The sequence below is a fragment of the Camelina sativa genome, chromosome 3, assembly GCF_030686135.1.
Source record: "Camelina sativa cultivar CO46 ecotype springtype chromosome 3, ASM3068613v1".
Taxonomy (NCBI): domain Eukaryota; kingdom Viridiplantae; phylum Streptophyta; class Magnoliopsida; order Brassicales; family Brassicaceae; genus Camelina; species Camelina sativa.
Window position 1 is genome coordinate 622,534 of NC_141882.1, and position 23,276 is coordinate 645,809.

Genomic DNA, 23,276 nt, shown 5'->3' on the forward strand with positions numbered 1-23,276 from the left:
CTAATGATTATCTGCATTATGGTTGAGACTTGAGATGGTCAAGTTAGTTAGTCGTTCATTTTCTCCTCTTCTATATCATGGTTGTACACATGTGTGATGTGTGCTCATTTCTAAAATTAGTATTAACTTGTGGCTTCATTAATTTCAACATTATGTCATTTTCAATATATCTTTTAGTTCAAAAAAAAAAAAAGTGTTACTATCTTTTTTTGGAAATTATACCAAAAACGAAAAAGTGTTACTATCATTTAGAATATCTATCGAGTTGCCACTAGCCAACCTTTTACAATAATACATAGAATTATTTGTTAATTAACCATTTTTATTCAACTAAGTAGCTTAAATATCATCTTACGTGCAATGTACCTCACATTTTATTAATAAATTTGCACTCTTTGATCCAATTAGTGATTACAAGTTGTAGTGAATAATGTTTTTTTTAGGAAATAATTACCTACGAGTCTCAAAATATTTCATATTTACATAAAGTATATATATATATATATATATATATATATACGTTTCAAGTCTTATATTGGCAATCATATCATGATCTTATTCTATTCTTCCCACATTAATTTCATGACACAATGTCGGACACATAGTGTTGACTATATGTGTTCTTGTAACAAAGTTGATTTAAAAATAATACTTCCTCCGTTTCAAAATATAGGATGTTTTAACTAAAACACGTAGATTAAGAAGTTTTTACTTTTAACAAATTTAACCAATCAGAAACAATACTGCATAATATAAAATATTAAATTAATCTAAAAATTGCATAAAAACTTGAAAACATTTTTTATTATAAAACAAAAAACTTCTCTAAAACATTTTATATTTTGAAACGGATGGAGTAAAACATGAAAATAAAATAAGTAATTTTGATATTCTAAGAAGAAAGGAATTAAAAAGCGTTTCAACGACCAAAGAGATTCCAACGGCCGTTGTTGTGCTCATCCCATTCCCACGCATGTGCCCTCCCATTTGCTTTTTGTAGTTTCGGTCGCCGGCTCTTTGCATGCCACAAACTTATTAATTTAATGACAAACTTTGGATATTTTTATTGAATACACTGCATTACTCACGTAATTATATTTCATGTTCCGACAGTTGCCCAAATTACGGTTAAAAGAATCATTTGATTAATGCATGCAGGTTCATCTTAATTAAACTATGTAGACGGAAAATAATCATTTAAACTCTTCAGACTTCACTAGCATTGTTAAATTGTCATATGATCTAAACACCAAAAATATACTATCGAAATAGGTATTTTTTTTTATCGCTATCGATATTAGTATAACAATGCCGATAGTTAAACATGAATATGAATAAAATAAAATAGAAAACAGAGATAAATGAAAAAGCTAGAAACCATAAATCTCAGATTGGATGTCTCGGAATTGATCAAAGATATGTGTATATAAAATGAGGAGACGTATAAAAATAATAAAACTAACAGAGAAATGTTTAGCAAATGGTCACCAAATTTTAAAGTGAGAGAGTTAGGTTTGATATAACCGATATGTATGTTTCATTCATGGGGATAATGTCGGCGAATATGTCAGATGGCATGTTCCATTGATCCATCCTGTCTCTAGTCAACTTCATCACCCATACCGCTTTTCTATAATTCTTTTTTGAATATTTAAAGGAATTGGAATGAATCGAATGTATCTATTTCTCTCGTTAAGTTTGTTGTTCAGATGTTATATAAAAAAAATGTTGTTCGAATGTGGTTTTCCAATTTGAGTAACTGTGAACCTAACTAACATCAAAACAACTCATGTAAAACATTGATTTAATTGTTAGATAGATAGATAACTTGCGTAGTCTTGTATTACGCCACTAGCTAGTTCATTTGACATTCGGGGGACAAAAAATTAATTAAAAAAAAAAAAATTATGCAATGTAATTTTTTTTTTATTGAAAGAATACGAGAAAAAGGACCTCAAACTCAAATAAGGTTTTATAATGTGTTTGTATAAAAGCTTGATTGGAAGTATTAAAATCGAATATGTTAGCATCCAAAATCTATATTTTATCAACAAATAAAGTTATAATAAGAATCTTGCAAATAAGAAGTTAAGAACTAAGTATGATTTAACATAACTACTCTCCTATTCATAAACTAATACTAAACCCAAAAAAAAAAAAAAGTTTACAAGCATCTTAAAAACTAACAACGTGAGATTTTTAATCTGATATGTTTCAAAAAATAAACATGTCCACTTTTAGAAGAGAAAAAATTCACGGATTGCTAGATTCAGCTTTGAGATATAAATATCCGAAGCAAATAAATTTTAAAGAAAAAGGAAACAACGAACCAAAAAGGTGGTTTTTTACAATAAATAATAGGAGTAGTATAAGTAGGGACTACTACTACTACTAGGTATTGTTAGCATAATAATAATGAGAGAGAGTTAAAATGAATAATAACTAGATTTTAAAATTTTTCTGTTGGTTTCGAATATGTTTATAATTATTTAAATTGTATAATTTTAGTTGGATAATAATATGTGAAATAAATAAATAGATAAATATACCAAAAAATACATAGAGAAATATTATACAATGTATCATTTTCAAAACTTAGAGAATGACCCGTGGACAATTATTTTATATAACTAAATGGAAAAATATTTGATTGTGCATGTACATATAGATAATATTGTTTATCGTGATTGATTTTGTAGGATAAAAGATTTTGCTAAATATTAGTTTCAGAAAATAACTTAACAGTCTTGAAAATATAGTGAAAAGTATACAAACAATCTGAATTATATGAAAAGTTTATCACCTATAAAGAACTCTCTTCTCAAAATCACATTATTTTTCTTTAACTAATATAACTTTTCTTTTTTTAAGCAGGACTATCTAGCTAAAAATGGCCAATCAGGCATAAAAAAACGATTTGGTTATCATGAGGCTACCATAATAAAAGCCAAAAAATCTGAAGGGAGTATTTATAGGAAGATATGACGTTAAACGAAATTACATTAAATAATTTAGATTTTTGTAGAGTTTTCTTAAAATAATTAGATTCTAGTATAAAATAATTATTCATAATCACGTTTTTATTTTGCTTTAATTGCGAGATTTTAGCTATCACATTAAGTCATTAACTATCTTTTGTTATAAATTGTCTAATTTGGAAACTAATTAATTATAATCATAAAAGATTTTAATTGTAATTACTGAATTTTTTTATTAGAGATTTTTCTTATTGTCAAAAAATAAAATGTAATTTTAATATAGATAAATAATTATAGTTATTATCTAAAAAATATAAAATAATTTGCATGAATTAAGAAAAAACGAAAAATAAATAAATAAAAACGAAAACTAAGACTTCTCTATTTTTGTTTTGATTCATCTTGTTCATGTTTATGAACATATATTTTATACAAACCAAACTATTTGTGAAACTAAAAGCATTAAACATAAAATAAACTATAGTTTTTATAATAAAGTAAAATAAACAATAATGACTTTAACTGTATAAGAAAACCTTATATTTGAGAACTGAAATAAACACCATGACAAAAAAAAAAACTATATTCTAAAAATTCCAAGTATATGATATTACAAAATATTGATAGTGCTCTTTAATCAAGAAGGAAAAAAAAATATAATAAACACTCTATTGTTTTTTAAAGAATATGGTAGGGATATGATATCTTTTGGTATTTAAATTTGATTGTTAACATATTTTATGAGGAAAAATAATCGAAATTAATGTTTGGAAATCGAAAATCTCGGCTGATTTTTTAGCAATTAATAGATTATTTATTACGCAGATTTTTTGGAAATTTGTTTTCAAAAATTGGAATCTTAGTATTATTTAAATTAATTACCAAGTTAATATTTAATAATTTAATACAATTGTAGTCTTGTAAATAGATGACAACTTTAGGATTTATTTGCTAAATGTATTTGGAAAATGTATATATACATATATATATAATTGAAAGAATATGGGCAACGACAAAGAGTGTTTTAGTTAATCGGACGGCTAATAGGAGCCGTCATGGTTGACCATGTCTACTACGTGCCAGCATATGAGCCTTACACCTGTCCCATCATCCCCTTACATTTTCCTACTTCTTTAGGCTAGATTGGCAAAGCGGAGAAGGGAACAACAACGGTAAGCAGCTGAAGCAGGGGCGGGGAGGAGGGAGCTGTGAGCGGGGACTGGGAGTAAGACCTAAAATATATATTTATTTTTTTTATAAATAAAAATTCTTTGTTTTGAAACAAATTTATTTAGAACTAATTTTATTAAAAAATAAAATTATGAAAAATATCTACGAAAGCAAAAAAAACAAATAACGAAAAATTAGCAATTTTATAAATTAAAATTAAATATATATTTTGAAAATATTAATTTTAAATTTGAATTAGGGAATATTGAAAGCATATTCTAATATATTGTTTCTTATTTGGACTCAAGTTAAATATTTTTTACCAGAATATTTTGGTTTCAAAATTAATATATTTAAGTGATAATTGTTTAAAAATAATAGTCCAAACTCTCCCATATCCAGCGTGATAACCCTTAGGTTTTTAGAGTAGTTACCAGTTTTTCTTACACGTGTGAAAGGAGTAAAAAAAAATCTTGATTGGCGTTGACTCATAGCGTTTTCCACATAACGCTCCTACAAACGCTTTGCCAATCTAGGCTTTTGTTACCCTTTTCCACGTATCTCTTCTAGCATTTCCTTTTTTTCCCTTTCCATCAGAAAATTATATTGTACGAGTATTATTATTTTAAAATATATGTCTATCATATCGAAAGACAAATCTTGACATGCTCTACATTTTGTGTTGGTTACACAATCAATTAACAATATCTTTCGTGATTGATGTTAAGCCTAAGGTACATCTAGCTTAAAGAGAATATCAATACAATAAAATTATAATGTTTTTCACCATATCAAGATACATTAACTTTTGTATTGAAGTAGAGAGTGACACATCAATTAAAACAAATACCCAACGAAATTATAACAAATAATACAGCTAAGCTTTTGTTTGCTAGATGAACAAAGGAACTAAATATGGAAAAACAAATAAATAAAGACGAGACGAAAGGATATTTTACTCACGCGAGAGTTACTTGGTGGAGAAACAGAAAATGGTGAAGGTGAAATTGCAATCACATTCAATAGTTTTCTCAATCTCTTTGTTCTAGATTCAATTTTGTCAGCTCTGTTGATTGAGAACTGTTCTATTCAAAGTTAGACTAGAGATAATCTATTTTTCTCTAAAGTTTTGAGTTTGTTGCAGGTGAAGATGATAACTCCAGCAGTGAAGACCGGTTTGTTCGTTGGGTTGAACAAAGGACATGTCGTCACCAGACGTGAGCTAGCTTTTCAACCCAATTCTCGCAAAGGGGTATTAATCTAACTTCCCTTCTGATTACAAAGTTGATTTCTTTTTAGAAATTGTTAATCTTATTCTTCTTCCTATCGGTCGATTTCCACTTTTTAGATATTGTTAATCTTCTTCTTCTTCCTATTAATCTCAATACTTTTGGGAATTTTCGATTGGTTGATTTTGGGACCCGATTCGCAGTCCAATTTTTGGGTAGTTTTATGATTCTGGTTTTGGTTTTGTGATTCTAGGTAACTCTAATGGAGTGGGAATTTCGAAGATATCCATGTCCTTAGATCTTAAGACGTTGTATAAGTCTAGCTTTTCCAAGGATTCAGTTAATAAGAGCTTTAAAAGGAAAAACATATATGAGGATGATGGTTATCGGTTGAAGCAGGACAAGAAGAGTAGGAAAGTTGTTTCTCTAAGTAGCTTTAAGAAGGTTGATAGCAAAAAACGTGAAAATTCTCGATACGGCATGCAGTGGCACCACCATATTGCACAATTTGGAGGACTCCAAGCTGGAGTTGGACGAGAAATTATGTGACAGTAGTGGACTTCAAGGGATTTATGTTGGTTTATTCTATCCATTCTTGATTTGATTATTTGGTCTGTGCTTTTTTTCATCTATAATTGGCTTATTTTTAGGAAACTTCGGGATGCTTTGATCGGAGATGTCCTGCATTCTTTTTAGCAAAAATTGCTTGAGCATGCGCCTTCTCCCAGGTATATAAACAACTTTTTTGCTTGTGTAACAGTTTTCTACACAGAAGATTCATTAGTTTATGTTGTAGTGGTCTTGCTATATATGTACTTGTTCATTGTTCTTTTGTTATGCTTAAGGAAATGTATTATGTAAGAATCATGTAAGGTATGTGTCTGACATGGTTTTCTCTTCAGGATACGTAATTTCTAATCACAAGAGGATTTGAGATAATTCTTCGTGTTTTCGACTTGAATCGCAAGTCTTTCTTCTCTTGAACATGATGTGGGTTGTGAGGACTGGTAAAATTGTGCACACATTAGAAACCAAGTCTCTTGTCACCAGTGATGAAGTGAGTCAAGATGGACGGTATATAAAAACTGCTGATGGGTCAACTGTTAAATTCTGGGATGCGAATCAGTAAACTTCTCGTTTCAGGAAATTGAATTTATGTGCTTTCTATTGAAAAAACAATATTTTGTTGGGAGTAGTAGGTTTGAGAATGGACATGTGAGGTTTTACTAGCGAAAAAGGTTATTACCGAAACCAAAGACATTATTGGTCGTCTACAAAGGTTATGGTGTGGGTGAAGAAGGGTAACAACGACGGAGCTGCAGGTGAAAATTGTATCTGAATTATCGTTTAAAGGTTGGAACTTTGGATCATTTGCTTTGAGGATGACTATAGTGAATGTTTGTCTTCTTGTTCCATGTAAAAGATAAAAATTACATGTATAATGTTAGTCTGAATTATAATGAATTATATACACGTTGTCTGTGACTATAATAAATGACTATAAAATTGAATAGAATTTTTATATATTTTAAATAAAAATTCCTTATTTGTGGCATATTTGAAATTAAGTTCAAAATAAATTTGTATATTTAGGAAGTAATATTATAAATCCATATTTTTTTCTTATACATTACATAGTTATGGAAAAACAGTTATAGCTAATTTCACTCTGGAAAAAAAAAAGATTGTTAGTCTATACTAGGTTGAAATCTGCGCTACGCGGCGGGTTGGTTTTTTAATTTTATTTTTTGTCATATATTTTTTTTGTTTTGTTTTATTCAATTTCATGAATTAGTAGAAATTGTTTGGAGTCAAGTTTCATTAATTTTTGATAATTTCAATGCTAATTTTGTGTTGATTTTGTTATTATTATTTACATCATAATATGATAGTTTTTGAATGTTCGTGTTCTTGTTTGGGTTTATTTGGTTTATGTAGTTGATGGATTGATGTTATTTCATGGGTGAAGGACAAGAAACCACAAATAATATTTTAGTTTATGATTTTATAAGAAAAAATGCAGCAAAAAATAATTAAAAAATGAAAAACTAAAAACCAAAATATTATCAACAAACACTGATAAAATCTATATTAAAGATGCAATTTAAATTTCATTTGAATATACTTTTATTTTTCAAATATACATTTAATTTTATTGTTTTTATGAAAACTGAATATTTTGGATTCACTGTATTTACATCCAAAATCTTCAGTATTGTTTTAAACTTTTAGTAAAAGAAGAATATCATTTTGAAGTAAAAAAACAAAACTTACTTTTTTAAGGTAATAAAATGAAAATATATTCAGAAACAAAATATATCAAATCAAAAACTCAAGCTAATAACAAAAAAAAACAAAATTAGCATTAAAATTATCAAAAACTTATGAAATTTAATTCCAAACAACATATATTAAATTATATAAAAAACAATAAAATAAAATAAAAAAACTAACATGCGGCGTAGTGCGGGTTCCAACCTAGTATAACCTAATTAAGAGAAAATTATTATATCTGTCAAACCCTTAAATAAAACTCTCGTCTTTTAGTTTAAGTTAGTCAAACCCATTTTTAAATTAGTTCTTCGGATTTCTATTGGTTCATGAGTTCTTATGATTTTATAGATTAGTCGTATATAAATAAATCATTTTTGTTTGTGTCGAACATCTAAAACCGGACTCCTTCTATTGACAATAGTCACACCAATAATTGATCAACTTCTATTGTAGTATTTAATATATATGTCCCCCCAATCATATATCGTAGTGTTAGAGAACGAAATCAATAGTATTAAATATACGCAAGTCTTATGTCTAACCAAACACGGTGTTTTAGGCAATAAGTGCGCAATCTCTAAGTTATTTTAAGAATATTTGAACATCAAACATCTCTACTACTTAATTTCCTACCACCAAATTTCAAACTACCCGATTTTAATAGTTACAAGGTTGCGAAAGAATGTTGACAAAAACATAATACATTTAGAAAAGGAAAAAAAAGGGTTAGGGTGATTAATGAAATGCATAACTTAAACCCATTTCACAAAAAGATTTTTTCTTTTTTGATAGAGATAAAAAATGTATAATTTAATTAAGAGACAAGTTTCATCTATCTTGGCAATAATTTTGTTTTAAAAAAAACTCGACCGTCCCTATTGATGACATGCCCACCTTACGCGATACACAGTATTGTATGATGAGACGATTACTTTAATATTCCCCCATTTGTCAACCGTAGCATAATACAAAATGAATTCGAAAAAGACTTTTTAATGAAAATATTTTATTTTATCCAAATTCAACCTTTCTTCTCTTCCCATACACTATATATATAATATACTCGCTCTCTACATTCATAATCAGATTCCAAAACCTCCTGATTTCATTCCTTACTACTAATAATAAAAAACTGTTATTTTTCATTGAAAAGAGAAGACATGGTCTTGCCATCTTCAACACCGCCACGAACCACCGGAAAGAAGACGAGATCCTCGCCGGAATATAACTTTCCGGTGATCGATTTCTCTTTAAACGACCGATCAAAACTATCGGATGAGGTCGTAAAGGCCTGCGAAGATAACGGGTTTTTCAAGGTGATAAACCACGGAGTTAAACCGGAGATAATAACCAGATTCGAGCATGAAGGAGAAGAGTTCTTTAATAAACCGGAATCGGATAAGCTAAGAGCAGGTCCGGCGAGCCCGTTCGGTTACGGATGCAAGAACATCGGGTTTAACGGAGATTTAGGTGAGCTTGAGTATCTTCTTCTCCACGCAAACCCGACAGCTGTCGCTGATAAATCTGAGACTATCTCCTATGATGATCCTTTCAAGTTCAGGTACGTACTTATATATATATATATATATATATTACATATTACAAATCTTGCTTTGTTCTTTAACATATTTTGTGTCTGCGTGTTTATTGTTTCTCGAACCTACTTTATTCTAGCTATTACTATCATTTAAATTTACAAAGCTATATATAAAGATTTTTCCTTGACATAATTTTGTATATATAATTGGTCTTTTGGACCTGTATAATTTTTAGCCATATGAAAGAAAAATAAACGTTTAAATGTTATGTCAAAATATTCTTGTACACGCTATATTTGATATATAGCAATAAAATAAACGAATTATACGTACGTTAATATTCCAAACAAATAAAACGATTGTATGAGAGTGTTGGTTAACGTATTCACAATTAACTTACCTTCACATGTGAGAAAATTCGGATCTGATGCGTATTGAATAAACTCAAATGAGTGCATTAGAGAAAATTAACAAACCATAGGTATGTATGTGGAACTGAGCATCTTTTTTGTTGCGTCTACAAACTAAATTTATTATAAATATTGGATCTGTGTGTGAGTGTATGAAAGTTGACCCAACTGAAATTGATGTGGATTGTGTGACAATGTGACTTGTGAGATACCTAAAAAGAGAGAGAGAAAGAAATAGAGATGCAATGTCGAATAATGGATAATGACCAGAAGACACGGCTTTTTAATTATTAGCAGTCTTGTTCCTTTATTGCCACTAAAGTTTGCCCATATTGTTTGTTTTTCGTTTGTTTTTTTTTTTTTAAATTAGTGGTACAAAATTTAATAATCATACCAACCTAATGCCGGTTCACCTTATAGTTTGTTGTAATCAATAACACTTATATAACAGTTGGATTTTATTCATCGTTCATAGTATATTGTAGGGTATGTTTACAATTAGGAAGGATGCCAGCCATTTTTCTCTAATATATATTAAAATATCAAAATTTGTGAAAATGCTTTTGCAACCTTGACTGCGACATGGTTGATTAATCAAAATCTTTTTTTTTATTTTCCCCTTAATTTGGTGACTTAAGCTACCATTTTAAATGTATATTTTACTAAAATCAAGGTGGGAATCGAACTATAAAATATCATTCATGGGCTCCATGTTACTAGTAGTCACAATTAATTTGAAAAATCCAGATTAAGCACAGACGTACATTATTATGTATTAGAAAGTAATATAATAAACAATACTAGTTGAATAGACTTGGTCAATTAGTGGAAGATTGCGCATGAACACAGAAAACACTTTGAGACGTCAAAGAATCAAAATTCGTAACGTCAATATTGAATCAATCTTTGACTCGTTTCTTTTTTTTTTTTTTTTTAAATGACAACTTGTAAAAAAAGAATCATGGGGTCCCTCACTTTCGAACATTCCTCTGAACATAATCTCATGTCTTTTCTTTTTTTCTGTTTTCTGATATTTGTAGTAATAATTCAAAAATCAATCAAAACCATATACGATATGTCTCTCCGTCAATTGTTGACTTGTGTTAGTAATTTCCACGTGTTGTTTTCTCTTTTATAGCTCGGCGACGAACGATTACATACGCGCAGTTAAAGACTTGGCATGTGAGATAATTGATCTGACGGTCGAGAATTTATGGGGACAGAGGTCTAGTGAAGTGAGCGAACTAATCAGAGACGTTCGTAGCGATTCGATCTTGCGGGTAAATCACTATCCACCTGCACCGTACGCGTTGAGAGGCGTTAGCCAAATAGGTTTCGGAGAGCATTCTGACCCTCAGATCTTGACGGTGTTAAGATCCAACGACGTTGATGGACTTGAGATTTGCTCACGTGACGGCTTGTGGATCCCAATCCCATCTGACCCTACATGCTTCTTTGTATTGGTCGGTGACTGCCTTCAGGTATACTTCTATCATGATAAACACATTTTTTTTTGTTTTTCGTAAAGACACACAAAATATGTTTCATAATCAGTTAGTAATTAATCTCTCTAAATCAATATACATAGGCATTGACGAATGGAAGATTCACTAGCGTGAGGCACAGGGTATTAGCAAACACAGCAAAGAAGCCTCGTATGTCGGCGATGTACTTTGCAGCGCCACCGTTAGAGGCAAAAATATCACCGTTGCCAAAAATGGTGTCATCAGAACATCCACGGCGGTATAATTCGTTCACGTGGGGTGACTACAAGAAAGCAACATACTCTCTCCGTTTAGGTGTTCCTCGTCTCGAGTTTTTCAAGACTTCATAAATTATATAATACACCAGTTATTAAAAAGTTAGATTTTTTTTTCTTTTTGGGTTCTTTAAAAAGAAAAAAGATTGTCGTTTTTTGTTACACAAAAAATATATACTGTACCATGTGAAATGTATACTTTTAGATGGAAAGATAGGAAAAAAGATATTGAGTTTTGGTCGTCAATTCACATGTGAAAGAAGAATGAATATGGATTATATAATTTGCCAAAGAAAAACCAAGAGAACATTTCTATAACTGGTGTTATTTTAGTTTCCTTTTTGTCCATTTACGCGTCAAGCATCACACACTATCAATAAACCGACTTTTCATTAGAAAAAAAGTTTGAAGTTTCTGATCGGTCAAAATCTGGACCATAATATGAAACGCGTCAGATCGCAATGGTCTTGTACTCTCCACAACACACCATCATATTACTAATATCATACCTCCACAACATTCTTTATCCAAAATCGGCTTCATATATAGGTATGTACTTGAAGTGATTTAGACGGCAAAAAAAAAGAAGAGAAAAAAGGTATAATTGATTTCATTTAAGACCTTCATAAAATGGTTGCAACAGACAAATCCGTAACTAGTAATTTTAAGAATAACTAAAGAGATTGTGACAAAAAAAAAAGAATAACTAAAGAGATATTATAACTAAAGAATAACTAGCTAGAACATACCAAAATGGCAAAATCCATTCAAAGTTAAACAAAAAAATCTTTATGCGGAAACCCTAGCTATGAAATTTCAAAAACAACAAAATGAATAAATTTATAATCAAAGAATCATAAAAACCATAACTCCAAATACGACCAACTTCACCACCTTGAAGCTTTCTCCTGCAGCCCCCGATCCAAAGTCACGGTCAATGGGGTACAAGTCTCCCGGCGGATATGTGTATCTGTAAGTAGGCGGAGGCGGTGGAGGCTGAGGCGATGGTGGGCAGTCAGTAACTTTTGTCTGTGGTGGTGGTGACGGGAGTGGTGGCGGAGGCGACGGGGGTGGTGGCGGAGGGGACAGTTTTTGGAGACAAGGTGTGCACTTAATGGAATCGTCGGTTGAAGAATCTGTGGCGTTGATTATGATCGAAGATGCGAGGATCACAATGGCCATAAGGATTGTGACGACAACATCATTCGAACGGCGAGTTCTCTCGGCCATGCTGAACAAAGTTTCTAGGCTTTAGACGTGCGAAAAAAGTGACCACCAAATTTATGAAATGTATATATATTATTGACGTTTTGTGTGTAATAATGGTAAAGATTATTAATATAGAGATCTAACACAATAAATGATATATATTCGTAATTAATATTAGAGATCTAGAAAATATTTGTAATCTTTAATGACAGGCATACTAATCCAGAATTGGTAAATTACGTATGAACTATAAAGTGTTAAATAAGTCGGGCCTTATTGGGCCATTTGAAATGATAATTATGGGCTTTACATAAAGACGAGTTCAAGTGAATAAACTTTTTTGAAGAACCGACTAATATTTTTTTACCAGACAACAAGACAAGTCGTTGTTTGACTTGTTGACTTTTTTTTTTTAATCCACAAAACAAAAGTGTTTTTGTTGTTGTTTTGTTTTCCAGTGACGTGTTTGATCTCTCTCCCGCCGACGACACAAGAACGCCGTTCGTTTCACCGGTTAGTCTCTTATCTATTCTCTTATTTTCCCCCTTCGCATTCTTTCTCTCTGTTAGGTTACAACACTGTTTAATCGATCCTGGCAACGTTGTTTGTCTCTGATTCGGTTACGATCGACGGCAATGGCCTCGGGTTGATTTGTTTTCTCCGATTATTGATGAAGCCGGAGGTTTGATTTTGCCATCGTTGAAATTAATTGCAAGTTTCATTCGAGTAATGTCTTGTGGGTTCGTGTTTCTTTGTTGTGCAGATAGTGTTATTGTGTGGGTGGTGTATCTCATTGTGTTGATCGATTGAAAAAAGAATTGATCTTCGGCCATGTCTTGGTCGAAGGCTTGTAGAGGAACTCGGATTTCTTCATATTTAGAGAACCTTCATCGAGCATCGCAGCCTTCGAGGTAACTGAATTACACCTTGATATGCACGCACATGAACTGTTTGTTAAATTCCTCAAAGAAAGTTCTATTTATATCCTTTTCTTAATTGTTGATGTAGGACTGTCTTATGCTCTCGTTATTACACTCATGGAGCTTTTAAAGGCAATGAGCATAATCTCCGAGACAAGAGAGTGTTTTGGGGAAGCTTGAATCCCCACTCTGCTGCTGCCAAGTCGATGTTACTCGGTACCCATCGCCAGTATTCTACTCACTCTCCAACAGAAACCAAATCACAGAAAATGCTCTATTACCTCACTGCTCTTGTCTTTGGTATGGTGGGGTTAACTTATGCCGCTGTGCCCTTGTATAGAACATTCTGCCAAGCTACTGGATATGGAGGTACTGTTCAACGCAAAGAGGTAATATATATCATTTTTGTTTCTTCCTTTTTCCTCTGAGGTTTCAATTCGTTGTATTATCTCTTTCTCAGTTGTTTTGTTTTGGCCTTGTATTTATAGACTGTTGAGGAGAAGATTGCTAGGCACTCCGAATCTGGTACCGTCACTGAAAGGTGTCTATTCATCTGTCTCTTAACACCATTCATATAATCATAATCTTCTTCTTTATATATTTTTGTGATGAACTTGCTAGCTTACCATGTTTGACCCGTAAACAGGGAGATTGTAGTGCAGTTCAATGCTGATGTTGCAGATGGGATGCAATGGAAATTCACTCCAACTCAAAGAGAGGTTTAGACTTTATATGTGAAGAAGAATGTTTTGACTTCATTATAACATTAAGAATGTTGTGATTTTTGTCTAAGGGATGTCTTTGGTTTTGGTACTTTCTTATAGGTTAGAGTAAAGCCAGGAGAAAGTGCGCTCGCTTTTTACACTGCTGAAAACAAAAGTTCATCTCCAATAACCGGGGTATCAACATACAATGTCACTCCCATGAAGGTATGTATATATTAGAATCTGTGCCCTATCAGCTTCCCTTAAAATATATGCTGATCGATTCTCAAAATCTTAAATTGGTTTCTCCAGGCAGGAGTTTATTTCAACAAGATACAATGTTTTTGCTTTGAGGAGCAGCGACTCCTTCCCGGGGAGCAAATCGACATGCCGGTGACTACTCTTTTGTTCTTGTTTTCTCTGTGATATTTTTCCTCAAATAAAATCCAGAATCCATTAAAACCTGCTAGTACTTGGTTTCGCAGGTCTTCTTCTACATTGATCCTGAGTTTGAGACTGATCCAAGAATGGACGGAATCAACAACTTGATATTGTCTTACACTTTCTTCAAAGTGTCAGAGGAAAATACTACAGATACGGTCAACAATAGCAGCTCTGTAGTTCCAGTTCAAGAAACCAAATAAGAAGTGTCCATTTTTTAAAGAGAACTAATGAACGTGTGACACAGTCTCCCTTAGATAGATTCAATAATCAATTTCCATTTTGGGAAAACTGTTGGTTAATATTTGTTCAGAACCCACGGAACAGAAAGAAAGAAGTGGAATGTTGGTACTTTTGAATTTGCTAGAAACTCTGGTTTCGGTTTTTGCTAGCTCGATTCATTTTCTCTTCTGTGGAGCTTTTGTGTCTAGCTCGAGTTTCTCAACTCTACAACGATGGAAATTTTGTTGTATGTCTACTACTTTATTGAATATGCAGTGTTTGTGGATTTTGAAGTGTCTACTATTTATTGAATACATCAAGTTAATATATATTGAGTACTGATATATGTGTTTGGCCAAAGTATGTGCCTGGATTTTAATCATACTCGCGAATGTGATTCCTTTTTATTGTTATACACAAAACACATTTGAGGCTAAAGGAAAGCGAAGAACCCGGTTTAAACCGGATTTTACAGATATACCGGTTTAATTTGGTTTAAATCACCAAATCCTGATTTTGGTAAAAATAACGGCGGTCTCTATCTCTCTCACGTTTAACCTAAAAAAACAAGTTTAGTCTAGTTCAATGTGGTTGATACAGAGGAGCTTCGTTTTCTATTGTCTGATTTTGGAACCAAAGCTCAGATCATTGTAGAGTAGACGATATATATCCAAGAGACTCGTTAGTTTCAGATGATGATGATGCTCCTCAAGCCCTTATCTTCTCACGTTTCCAGTCTCTGTATCGTTTCTTCACAGCGTGGGCGTGGCACTGTCTTCAGATAGAGAGAAGCTTACCGTAGTAGAAGAAGACGATGACGACGCCGAAACTGTTTACCGGATGATCAATGGATCAAATCTGCAAGGAGATTTGAAGGAGTCGTTGAGCTCCAGTGGAATCCACTTGTCCAAGGACTTAATCGATAAGGTTTTGAAAAGGGTAAGGTTTAGCCATGGGAACCCTCTGCGAACCCTAGAGTTTTACAGGTACGCTAATGCTAAAAGAGGGTTTTGTAATTCATCGTTTTCTCTAGACACAATGCTATATATCCTCGGTAGAAGTCGAAAGTTCGATCAAATTTGGGAGGTTTTGATTGAGACTAAGCGAAAGGATCGATCTTTGATATCGCCGAGTACTATGCATGTGGTTTTAGGAAGAGTTGCTAAGTTGTGTTCCGTTAGACAAACTGTTGAGTCTTTCTGGAAGTTTAAGAGATTGGTTCCTGATTTCTTCGACACGGCTTGTTTCAATGCTCTCTTGAGAATTCTTTGCCAAGAGAAGACTATGACTGATGCTAGGAATGTGTATCATAGCTTGAAGAATCAGTTTCAGCCTGATTTGCATACGTTTAACATACTTTTATCTGGTTGGAAGTCATCGGAAGAAGCTGAGGCTTTCTTTGAGGAAATGAAAGGGAAGGGGCTAAAACCTGATGTGGTTACGTATAACTCTTTGATTGATGTGTACTGCAAGGATAGAGAGATGGAGAAAGCTTATAAGGTTATAGAAAAGATGCGGGAGGAGGATGAGACTCCTGATGTTATCACTTACACAACTATCATAGGTGGTCTTGGGTTAATCGGTCAGCCTGATAAAGCTAGAGAGGTTTTAAAGGAAATGAAGGAGTATGGATGCTATCCTGATGTTGCGGCTTATAATGCTGCTATTAGGAACTTTTGCATAGCGAGGAGGCTTGGGGATGCAGATAAGTTGGTGGATGAGATGGTGAAGAAGGGTTTGTCTCCGAACGCAACTACTTATAATCTGTTTTTTCGTGTTTTGTCGTTGGCAAATGATTTGGGACGGTCTTGGGAGCTCTATGTGAGAATGTTGGGAAATGGTTGTTTGCCGAATACACAATCTTGTATGTTCTTGATTAAGATGTTTAAGAGACACGAGAAAGTGGATATGGCGATGCGGTTGTGGGAAGATATGGTGGTAAAAGGCTTTGGTTCATATACTTTGGTTTCGGATGTGCTTTTGGATTTGCTTTGTGATTTGGCTAAAGTTGAAGAAGCTGAGAAATGTTTGCTTGAGATGGTTGAGAAAGGTCATAGACCGAGTAATGTCTCCTTGAAAAGGATCAAGTTGTTGATGGAGCTTGCGAATAAGCATGACAAGGTTAATAACTTGAAACAGAAAATGGCTATATTCGGTACAGCGATTCCGCAATAACATATCTTACATTCTTCCCGCATTTTTCAAGAGCCAGTCGAGTCCTTCATGTAAACCTTCACCAGAGAGTGCACATGAGCTCTGTGTATGCCTGACAAAACACACAGATCATTAGAAGAAATTAACCCTCTTCGAAGAATTAGAGTCTTGAAAGGTTTTCGTATCTTCTTACCAGTTTCTCTGCCAGTTTTTGTTACGAAGAGAAGCGAGGTCAAGCTTGTGTGTGATCTCAGAAGCAGACATAGCACCAGGAACGTCATGCTTGTTTCCATATACAAGGATAGCCACACTGTCAGGCACACTCCCTCGTATCTGTTAATTATGTCATTCAAGCATCAGATTATGTGACTTGGTCAATGTTTACAAGACAGGTTTGTATGTTACTTACCTCATCAATCACCATGTTAAGAAAATATTTTGCCTCTTCGATTCGATCTCTGTCTGTGCTATCGACTACAAGCACAAGCCCTGCTGCTTCGTGGAAGTAATGTTTCCATAATGGAATTATCTGGAGTGTTGTTTTCAGTTAACCCATTAATCAGGTATGATCTTCACATTTCTAAAATTAACAACTTTCTCTTACCTTATAACGCTGTTGGCCGCCCACTTCCCAAAAGCTTAAGGTTGAATCTTTGTATTTTATGCTTTCCACTTCAAATCCTAGAGAAACAATGTTCCATTGTTTTAGGAGAACTCATATAGAACAATGGGTTGAATTGATTGCTTTACTTACCAATGGTTGGCATGTTTGTGGTAAGGGTTTCTCCGGTTTTGAGTTTGTGCATGATTGATGATTTTCCGGTACCATCAAGACCAAACAACACTATTCTCTGTTCGGTTTCTTGGAAAAAACCTGAAAATGGCTTTCCCAGAGTCATCCCCATTTCTCTTTGTTTTTTTTGGCAATGAAGTTGACTTTGTTTGGCTTTGGAAATCACAGGGAGAGGCCTTAAGAGAGAGTTTCAAAGTCAAATGCTTGAAAGCTTAAGAGTCAAGAGTTGTGGAGTCCGTCTGATTCAAGATCCCAAGAATCCAATCATAATAAAAGTCAACCAGTTGACTTTGAACATCATTAGTTGTCCGATTCATATTGTTTATGCAGCAATTAGTAGTGTATATTTGTTAAAACAATCTTTTTATTCGACTAATCCGGTCAGTAAAAAGCTCTAAAGAAAGTATTGACATTCTTTTTTTTTTTTTTTTTTTTTTTTGTCGTCAAGTATTGACATTCTTAAAAGGTAGATAATGTTACTTCCAAAAGATAAAAAGTTGAACAAATTTGATCTAATAGAATTTTTTACGGGTTTCCAGAATTTTCACATTGAAGAATATGTAATTAATTTGTTTGGCATAAATTCGCACCTTAGTTATTAGTTGGTAAAGATTTGATCTAGAAATCTTGAGTAGATCTCACAGGATGTTTTAGTTCATGATACTTCGAGGAGCTAGAGCTTAATTATTCGTTTTTTAAGGTTTATTTAATCGGACACACCTCTGCGTTTAGTCAAATGAGAGATTTACTAATCACAAACACTAAGTGAAACATTAAAAAAATAAAAAATAAAATAACAATAGATTAGTTTACTACAATGTAAGATTAAGATCTAAAGCCTTGTCTTGTTTTAGCTTTTCTGCTTCTGCTTCGTCTTCTTGTTTCACCTTTGTATCTTCTTCCTTGTGATCCGAAACAGTCATCAATGGCTTCAAATCTGTACGACACTGAGAGAAATCCTCCGGCTGAAACGCCGGAACTACTATACGGGACCTCTCTCCGCCGTTAGATTTCTTCATAACGCCGCTAGAATTTTCAGCTAACTCTTCTCGTCTACGTTTCCGTGCTTCTTGATAGTTTTTGATAAGCTTAAAGAAGGTATCAATCTTCTTGTCTTCTTCATCTTCGTCTCCTCTTCCTCTATCATCGATCCTCATCATCGTCTCCTTTCTCTCCACATTATCGTCCTTGTTCATGGTGTCTAGGGAGTAATTATAAATCCTAACTTGTTGTTTGGGATACATTTACAAAGTGAAATTGATTTTTTTGTTTAGGAGGAGAGAGTGAAGAAGGCAAATATTCATATTCGTCTGATGACTTACTTTTAAAGGAGAAAATTTTTAGTCGTCACGAAACTTCATATGAAAGACCAAAACACCTTTGTACAACCACCTCTTTAGTCCTTTGGTTTTTGGAGTATTTCTTTTGGACTAGTAGGGGTAAAAGAGTAAAAGAAGATACGAACGTTACAATTGCGTCAGGTGATGGGTTTGGATGACAAAGACGAGGACATAGAAGCAGTTACGAGATTACGTCATTGTAGTGACGTGATGTATACAACACACACACACTCTACTTGGGAACTTAATTACGTTTGAAATAAGAAAGACTCTCAAACTTGACTTGATGCGTTTACTTTACTCGTGGTTGGTCGCCGGGAGATATTCTAGTAGATCTAAGTGTACAGTATCCTTTTCTATGAACCGTTAGATCTGTTTTCTCAGGCATGTTTTTGAAACTAACGGTAGAGAGTGAGTTTTTTTTTTAATATAAACGTACTCCTCTTACTATTATATTTCCGAATGATGAGATTTTAGAACAGGTTTTTTTTTTCCGAATAAAATCTCATGTTGTCGGCCACTTGTATCAACAATTAGTACAAGTGTAAATTAATTTTGCGAAATTTGCGTGGAATAATAATTCTTTGAACTATTTTTTTTCTTTTAGATGAACGGTAATTGAATGATCTCTATTGATGGTATTTAGAAAAAAAAAAGAGAAGATTAATGGTATTTAAAAAGAAAAAAGATTATCTGTTCTTCCACAATTAATTATATATACTTGGTCAAAGTTTGTATTTTTGTACTTTTGTAGCATGGGTTTTTTTATTAGTTTTGCTATTTTGTTTTATTCTTTTTTATAGATTTTGGATGAACCAAAAAACACTATTATCGATACAGTTGACAAAACAAACTATTTTCGACATAAACAAGGAAAAGCCCTATTCTCCCACATGCATATGTTTTAGGATGTCAATTCTTTCTTTTTGGCAATCAGGAAAGAAAAAATAGAAAAGTATAGACCCAATGGGTTTAATCATGAATATTGTCATAGAGAAAAGCCTGATGGTCTTACGCGTCAAAGTTTAAATACAGGCCCAATGGGTTTAATTCTTGATTGTTTGAATTTGTTAGACCCTTCCTGACTAACAAAAATGAATATTCATTAACCTATACAGTTATATGAAAAGAATGTATAGCGGCCTGATGTGTTTTTGTAGAAATATTTGTAGGAGATTCTACTTTTCTATACTGTAAACTAAAGAGTAAAGACTGTAGTACTTATATATTTAATCATTTATAATAAACCTTTGGCACAAAACGATACTCATACGTACGTCCACTCGTAAATCTATTATTTAACTGAGAAGTAAAGTAAGTGCATGGAGATGCATGCTGTTGGTCTGTTACTCTGTTAATTAAGCACATGTTAAGTTTGGTTCCCTTCCCTGTAAAAGTACCCTTTCAATGTTTCACATACAATTACTATTCATTTTTTCTTTTCTTTTTTTTTTTCATTTCGTAAAGAGTGTCATTCACATTTGCATTTTAAATCAATTTTAACAATCTAAGCTTGATAATAAATCTATTTAAGAAGATTGCATACTCATATTCGAAAATAATATTGTATAAACAAAAGAGAATTTTAAATGATTAAAAAAATCTAAAAAATGGGTAAAATACTAATCGAGGCAGACAAACTTGCACAAAAGCTGAAAGCTTGAAAGTCAAGAGTGAAGCCAGAAAAAAAAAGGTGGAAGAAGGAGTGGCTGAGAAGAGTCACTTTTTATTTTACTGCGACATTGTTAGAGTGACTGTTATAAACAAGGCTTTTTGGGTCTACGGCATCCTTTATTCTCTCTTCTTGCTTTTTGCATCCTTAATTCACTTTTGTGTAAGTATTCTCTTTTCGTATTTATAAAGATACACAGCACAACACAAAACACGCATTATATATACCATGTTAGTGCATGCATGTAAAGTGGAGAGTTTAAGAGTCGTAAAAAGCATAATTAAGAGATTTCAACTTTTATGCATTGCGAGACCTAGCTAGTTAAAATTGGTGCGGAATAAACCTATATTAAAAGTTAAATGTAAGCCGGCCAGAGCCAGAAACATTGGAATTATTGAGGTTATTTTAATCCGGATAATGAATATATTTAACAGCAATGCAACTATAGAAGAAGTGTTTAAATGAATATATTTAACACTACGTAGTGTTACGGTTAGAGACTAAATAAAGTAAATCCTGACTGGTAAGTGATAACTTATAAGTTTTTCTGGTCTAAACTTAGCTACAATGACAAAAGTTACCAATAGAATTTTTTTTTTGTCGATTCCCTATAGACTTCTAGACCAGAAAACTGCCAAAATACATTATTTAGGAAGACTCATTGACAATTTAAGGAGGCTAATATCAAATATGATACGGTTCGCCTAATAAATGGGAATGGCCTAATGTGAGGGTATGAGTGTGATGGGCATAGAGTCCTAGATAATAATAATATATACAGAGTGACGATGAAGACAATCGAGAAGGGGGATCTTCATTGTTGATATGATAAGCTTACCAAGATAACTAGGTATGTTTTATGCCCACTTTCTTATTTCATTTACGTATTTGTTACCATGATTGGTCATTTTTAGTAACGTTTTGATGATATATAACTGATATAACTTTTTTTTATGAAGCAAGCGCACTTCCATTAATTATCGCTCTCCTATATATGTAGATTTCCTTTTAAGTATCAAGCTCTTTGGTTTAGTGGGTTAGTACTAATACTTTTTCTTGTTTTTTACGGCAAATGGGTTAGTACTAATACTGTATACTAGTATTAAATACATATTTACTGATTGCTTGTATATTTATGAGTATACATATCTAGATTAAAGGTTAAATACGTTAACTTTGGATTACGTGGTCACACTGAAAAAGGGAGAATCGGAGGTGGGTATGTCTAACATTCCAATTGCGACCCACCAAACTTCTCCATTTGTTAGAAACTTGATATTTTAATGCAAGATAATATACATTTACAATAACGAGAATCGGAACTTAGAATCCTTCTGACCAGAAATCCCTTAGAATCTTCGAGTGGCCTTGTAAGCTTTTCCAGTTATCCTTAACCTCAAAAAAGAAAGTAAAATAGTTCTTCTGTTGTATAATTGCATATATATACACCTTGTAAGTTGTGTCAGCTGTATAAGTTTTTATATATAGATACATACGCGTGAATGATTTCCATAATTAGAAATTACATCCTTATGCTAACATACCAAGTACGTGCGTCTTGAGTGAAAATGGTGCCCTATAGTTTTTGATTACTTAAATTTATATAATACTTTATTGAAATATTACCACAAACACATAATTCATTATTACATTATAGTTTTCTTAATTATAAAATCTTAATTTCACTATGTGTGCTGGGTTCATATTACAATTTCGATCCTGTAATAATTGAAGTCTCGTAAGATTTTCCGGATCAAAATATAATTAAGATTAGATCACCAGCTCTAACAATTAATACATTTTATGATTATATATGCATGCATACATTTATATTTATGTGTAATTGAAGATATATGTGCTTTAGTGGTTGCGCGTGCAGAGGTGAACCAGGTAAACTTTAAACAAGTTGGATCATAAGATATCAAACTTTAGACGTCCAAAAGTAAAAAAGGAACTCGACACTAAATTATTAATCTTCAAAAAGAAAATAATACGTTGGGAAAGATGAAAACAATTTTGGTTAAAAATGGAAATTGTTTGGCCAAAAGGAGAAATTGTTTCCTATTTCGTTCTATTTGGTCCATCTTGTTGTCTTGAAACATTTTATTTGTTTCATAAATTTCAATTATTGAAAATAAATTAACATATTTGTTTCCACCAAGATTAAATAACTATTTATACTATATGATTATGCTATATTAGCTTACAAATTACGGTTAAACAACAATAATGGCTCAATTAATCATCTTTCATGCAAAACATTAACATAGAGTGCATTACGTGCTTTGTGAGATTAAAATCAAATGAACACAGACTTTAGTACTTTACAATTATTAAAAGATTTTCAACACTACAAAAAGGTCCGAATTCTGACCAAAATATTGGTTGGAAAATTGTTTTTTTGTTTCCCTGTTAATTTCCCAGTTAAAACATGTGTGTTTACTATTTACAATAATTGTATAT

General features: G+C 32.5%; 4 protein-coding genes, 1 long non-coding RNA gene and 2 pseudogenes across 6 annotated transcripts; 4 read left to right on the forward strand and 3 right to left on the reverse strand.

The window, feature by feature from the left end:
* The first annotated feature begins 5,030 nt into the window (after positions 1-5,030).
* LOC104759748 (uncharacterized) lies at positions 5,031-6,916 on the forward strand. The gene is made up of 5 exons (XR_762822.3): positions 5,031-5,149; positions 5,293-5,400; positions 5,631-5,951; positions 6,028-6,105; positions 6,280-6,916. It is a non-coding gene; the product is annotated as an uncharacterized LOC104759748 (long non-coding RNA).
* A 1,700-nt stretch (positions 6,917-8,616) lies between these two features.
* Positions 8,617-11,676, forward strand: LOC104759752 (gibberellin 2-beta-dioxygenase 6-like). The gene is made up of 3 exons (XM_010482643.3): positions 8,617-9,212; positions 10,738-11,080; positions 11,188-11,676. The coding sequence occupies exons 1-3, from the start codon at positions 8,812-8,814 to the stop codon at positions 11,431-11,433; spliced, it is 990 nt and encodes a 329-aa protein (XP_010480945.1). The 5' UTR covers positions 8,617-8,811; the 3' UTR covers positions 11,434-11,676.
* A 385-nt stretch (positions 11,677-12,061) lies between these two features.
* Positions 12,062-12,632, reverse strand: LOC104759760 (uncharacterized). The gene has a single exon (XM_010482647.3). It carries the CDS (start codon positions 12,586-12,588, stop codon positions 12,205-12,207), a length of 384 nt encoding a protein of 127 aa, XP_010480949.1. The 5' UTR covers positions 12,589-12,632; the 3' UTR covers positions 12,062-12,204.
* Positions 12,633-12,912: 280 nt separating this feature from the next.
* LOC104759766 (cytochrome c oxidase assembly protein COX11, mitochondrial) lies at positions 12,913-15,140 on the forward strand. Its single transcript, XM_010482652.3, has 8 exons — positions 12,913-13,080; positions 13,331-13,478; positions 13,576-13,876; positions 13,976-14,028; positions 14,134-14,206; positions 14,312-14,416; positions 14,504-14,584; positions 14,677-15,140. The coding sequence occupies exons 2-8, from the start codon at positions 13,399-13,401 to the stop codon at positions 14,833-14,835; spliced, it is 852 nt and encodes a 283-aa protein (XP_010480954.1). The 5' UTR covers positions 12,913-13,080; positions 13,331-13,398; the 3' UTR covers positions 14,836-15,140.
* Positions 15,141-15,408: 268 nt separating this feature from the next.
* On the forward strand, positions 15,409-17,029 carry LOC104759781 (putative pentatricopeptide repeat-containing protein At1g02420 pseudogene; annotated as a pseudogene). The gene has a single exon (XR_015594744.1). The product of XR_015594744.1 is annotated as a putative pentatricopeptide repeat-containing protein At1g02420 pseudogene (transcript).
* Positions 16,868-18,044, reverse strand: LOC104759773 (ADP-ribosylation factor 1-like). Its single transcript, XM_010482663.2, has 5 exons — positions 17,763-18,044; positions 17,613-17,689; positions 17,418-17,537; positions 17,202-17,341; positions 16,868-17,120 (listed from the first exon to the last, which is right to left on the reverse strand). The coding sequence occupies exons 1-5, from the start codon at positions 17,911-17,913 to the stop codon at positions 17,036-17,038; spliced, it is 573 nt and encodes a 190-aa protein (XP_010480965.2). The 5' UTR covers positions 17,914-18,044; the 3' UTR covers positions 16,868-17,035.
* A 484-nt stretch (positions 18,045-18,528) lies between these two features.
* LOC104759788 (protein NIM1-INTERACTING 1 pseudogene) lies at positions 18,529-19,157 on the reverse strand (annotated as a pseudogene).
* Positions 19,158-23,276: the final 4,119 nt, after the last annotated feature.

Coding starts and splice junctions, on each gene's coding strand:
- LOC104759760 (XM_010482647.3), bottom strand. CDS start 12,588: ATGGCCGAGAGAACTCGCCGTTCGAATGATGTTGTCGTCACAATCCTT.
- LOC104759773 (XM_010482663.2), bottom strand. CDS start 17,913: ATGGGGATGACTCTGGGAAAGCCATTTTCAGGTTTTTTCCAAGAAACC. Junction 17,342..17,417: donor TTAACATGGTGATTGATGAG/GTAAGTAACATA, acceptor CATAATTAACAG/ATACGAGGGAGTGTGCCTGA. Junction 17,121..17,201: donor AAAAACTGGCAGAGAAACTG/GTAAGAAGATAC, acceptor GTGTTTTGTCAG/GCATACACAGAGCTCATGTG.
- LOC104759752 (XM_010482643.3), top strand. CDS start 8,812: ATGGTCTTGCCATCTTCAACACCGCCACGAACCACCGGAAAGAAGACG. Junction 9,213..10,737: donor GATGATCCTTTCAAGTTCAG/GTACGTACTTAT, acceptor TCTCTTTTATAG/CTCGGCGACGAACGATTACA. Junction 11,081..11,187: donor TGGTCGGTGACTGCCTTCAG/GTATACTTCTAT, acceptor CAATATACATAG/GCATTGACGAATGGAAGATT.
- LOC104759766 (XM_010482652.3), top strand. CDS start 13,399: ATGTCTTGGTCGAAGGCTTGTAGAGGAACTCGGATTTCTTCATATTTA. Junction 13,877..13,975: donor GTACTGTTCAACGCAAAGAG/GTAATATATATC, acceptor TTGTATTTATAG/ACTGTTGAGGAGAAGATTGC. Junction 14,029..14,133: donor TCTGGTACCGTCACTGAAAG/GTGTCTATTCAT, acceptor ACCCGTAAACAG/GGAGATTGTAGTGCAGTTCA.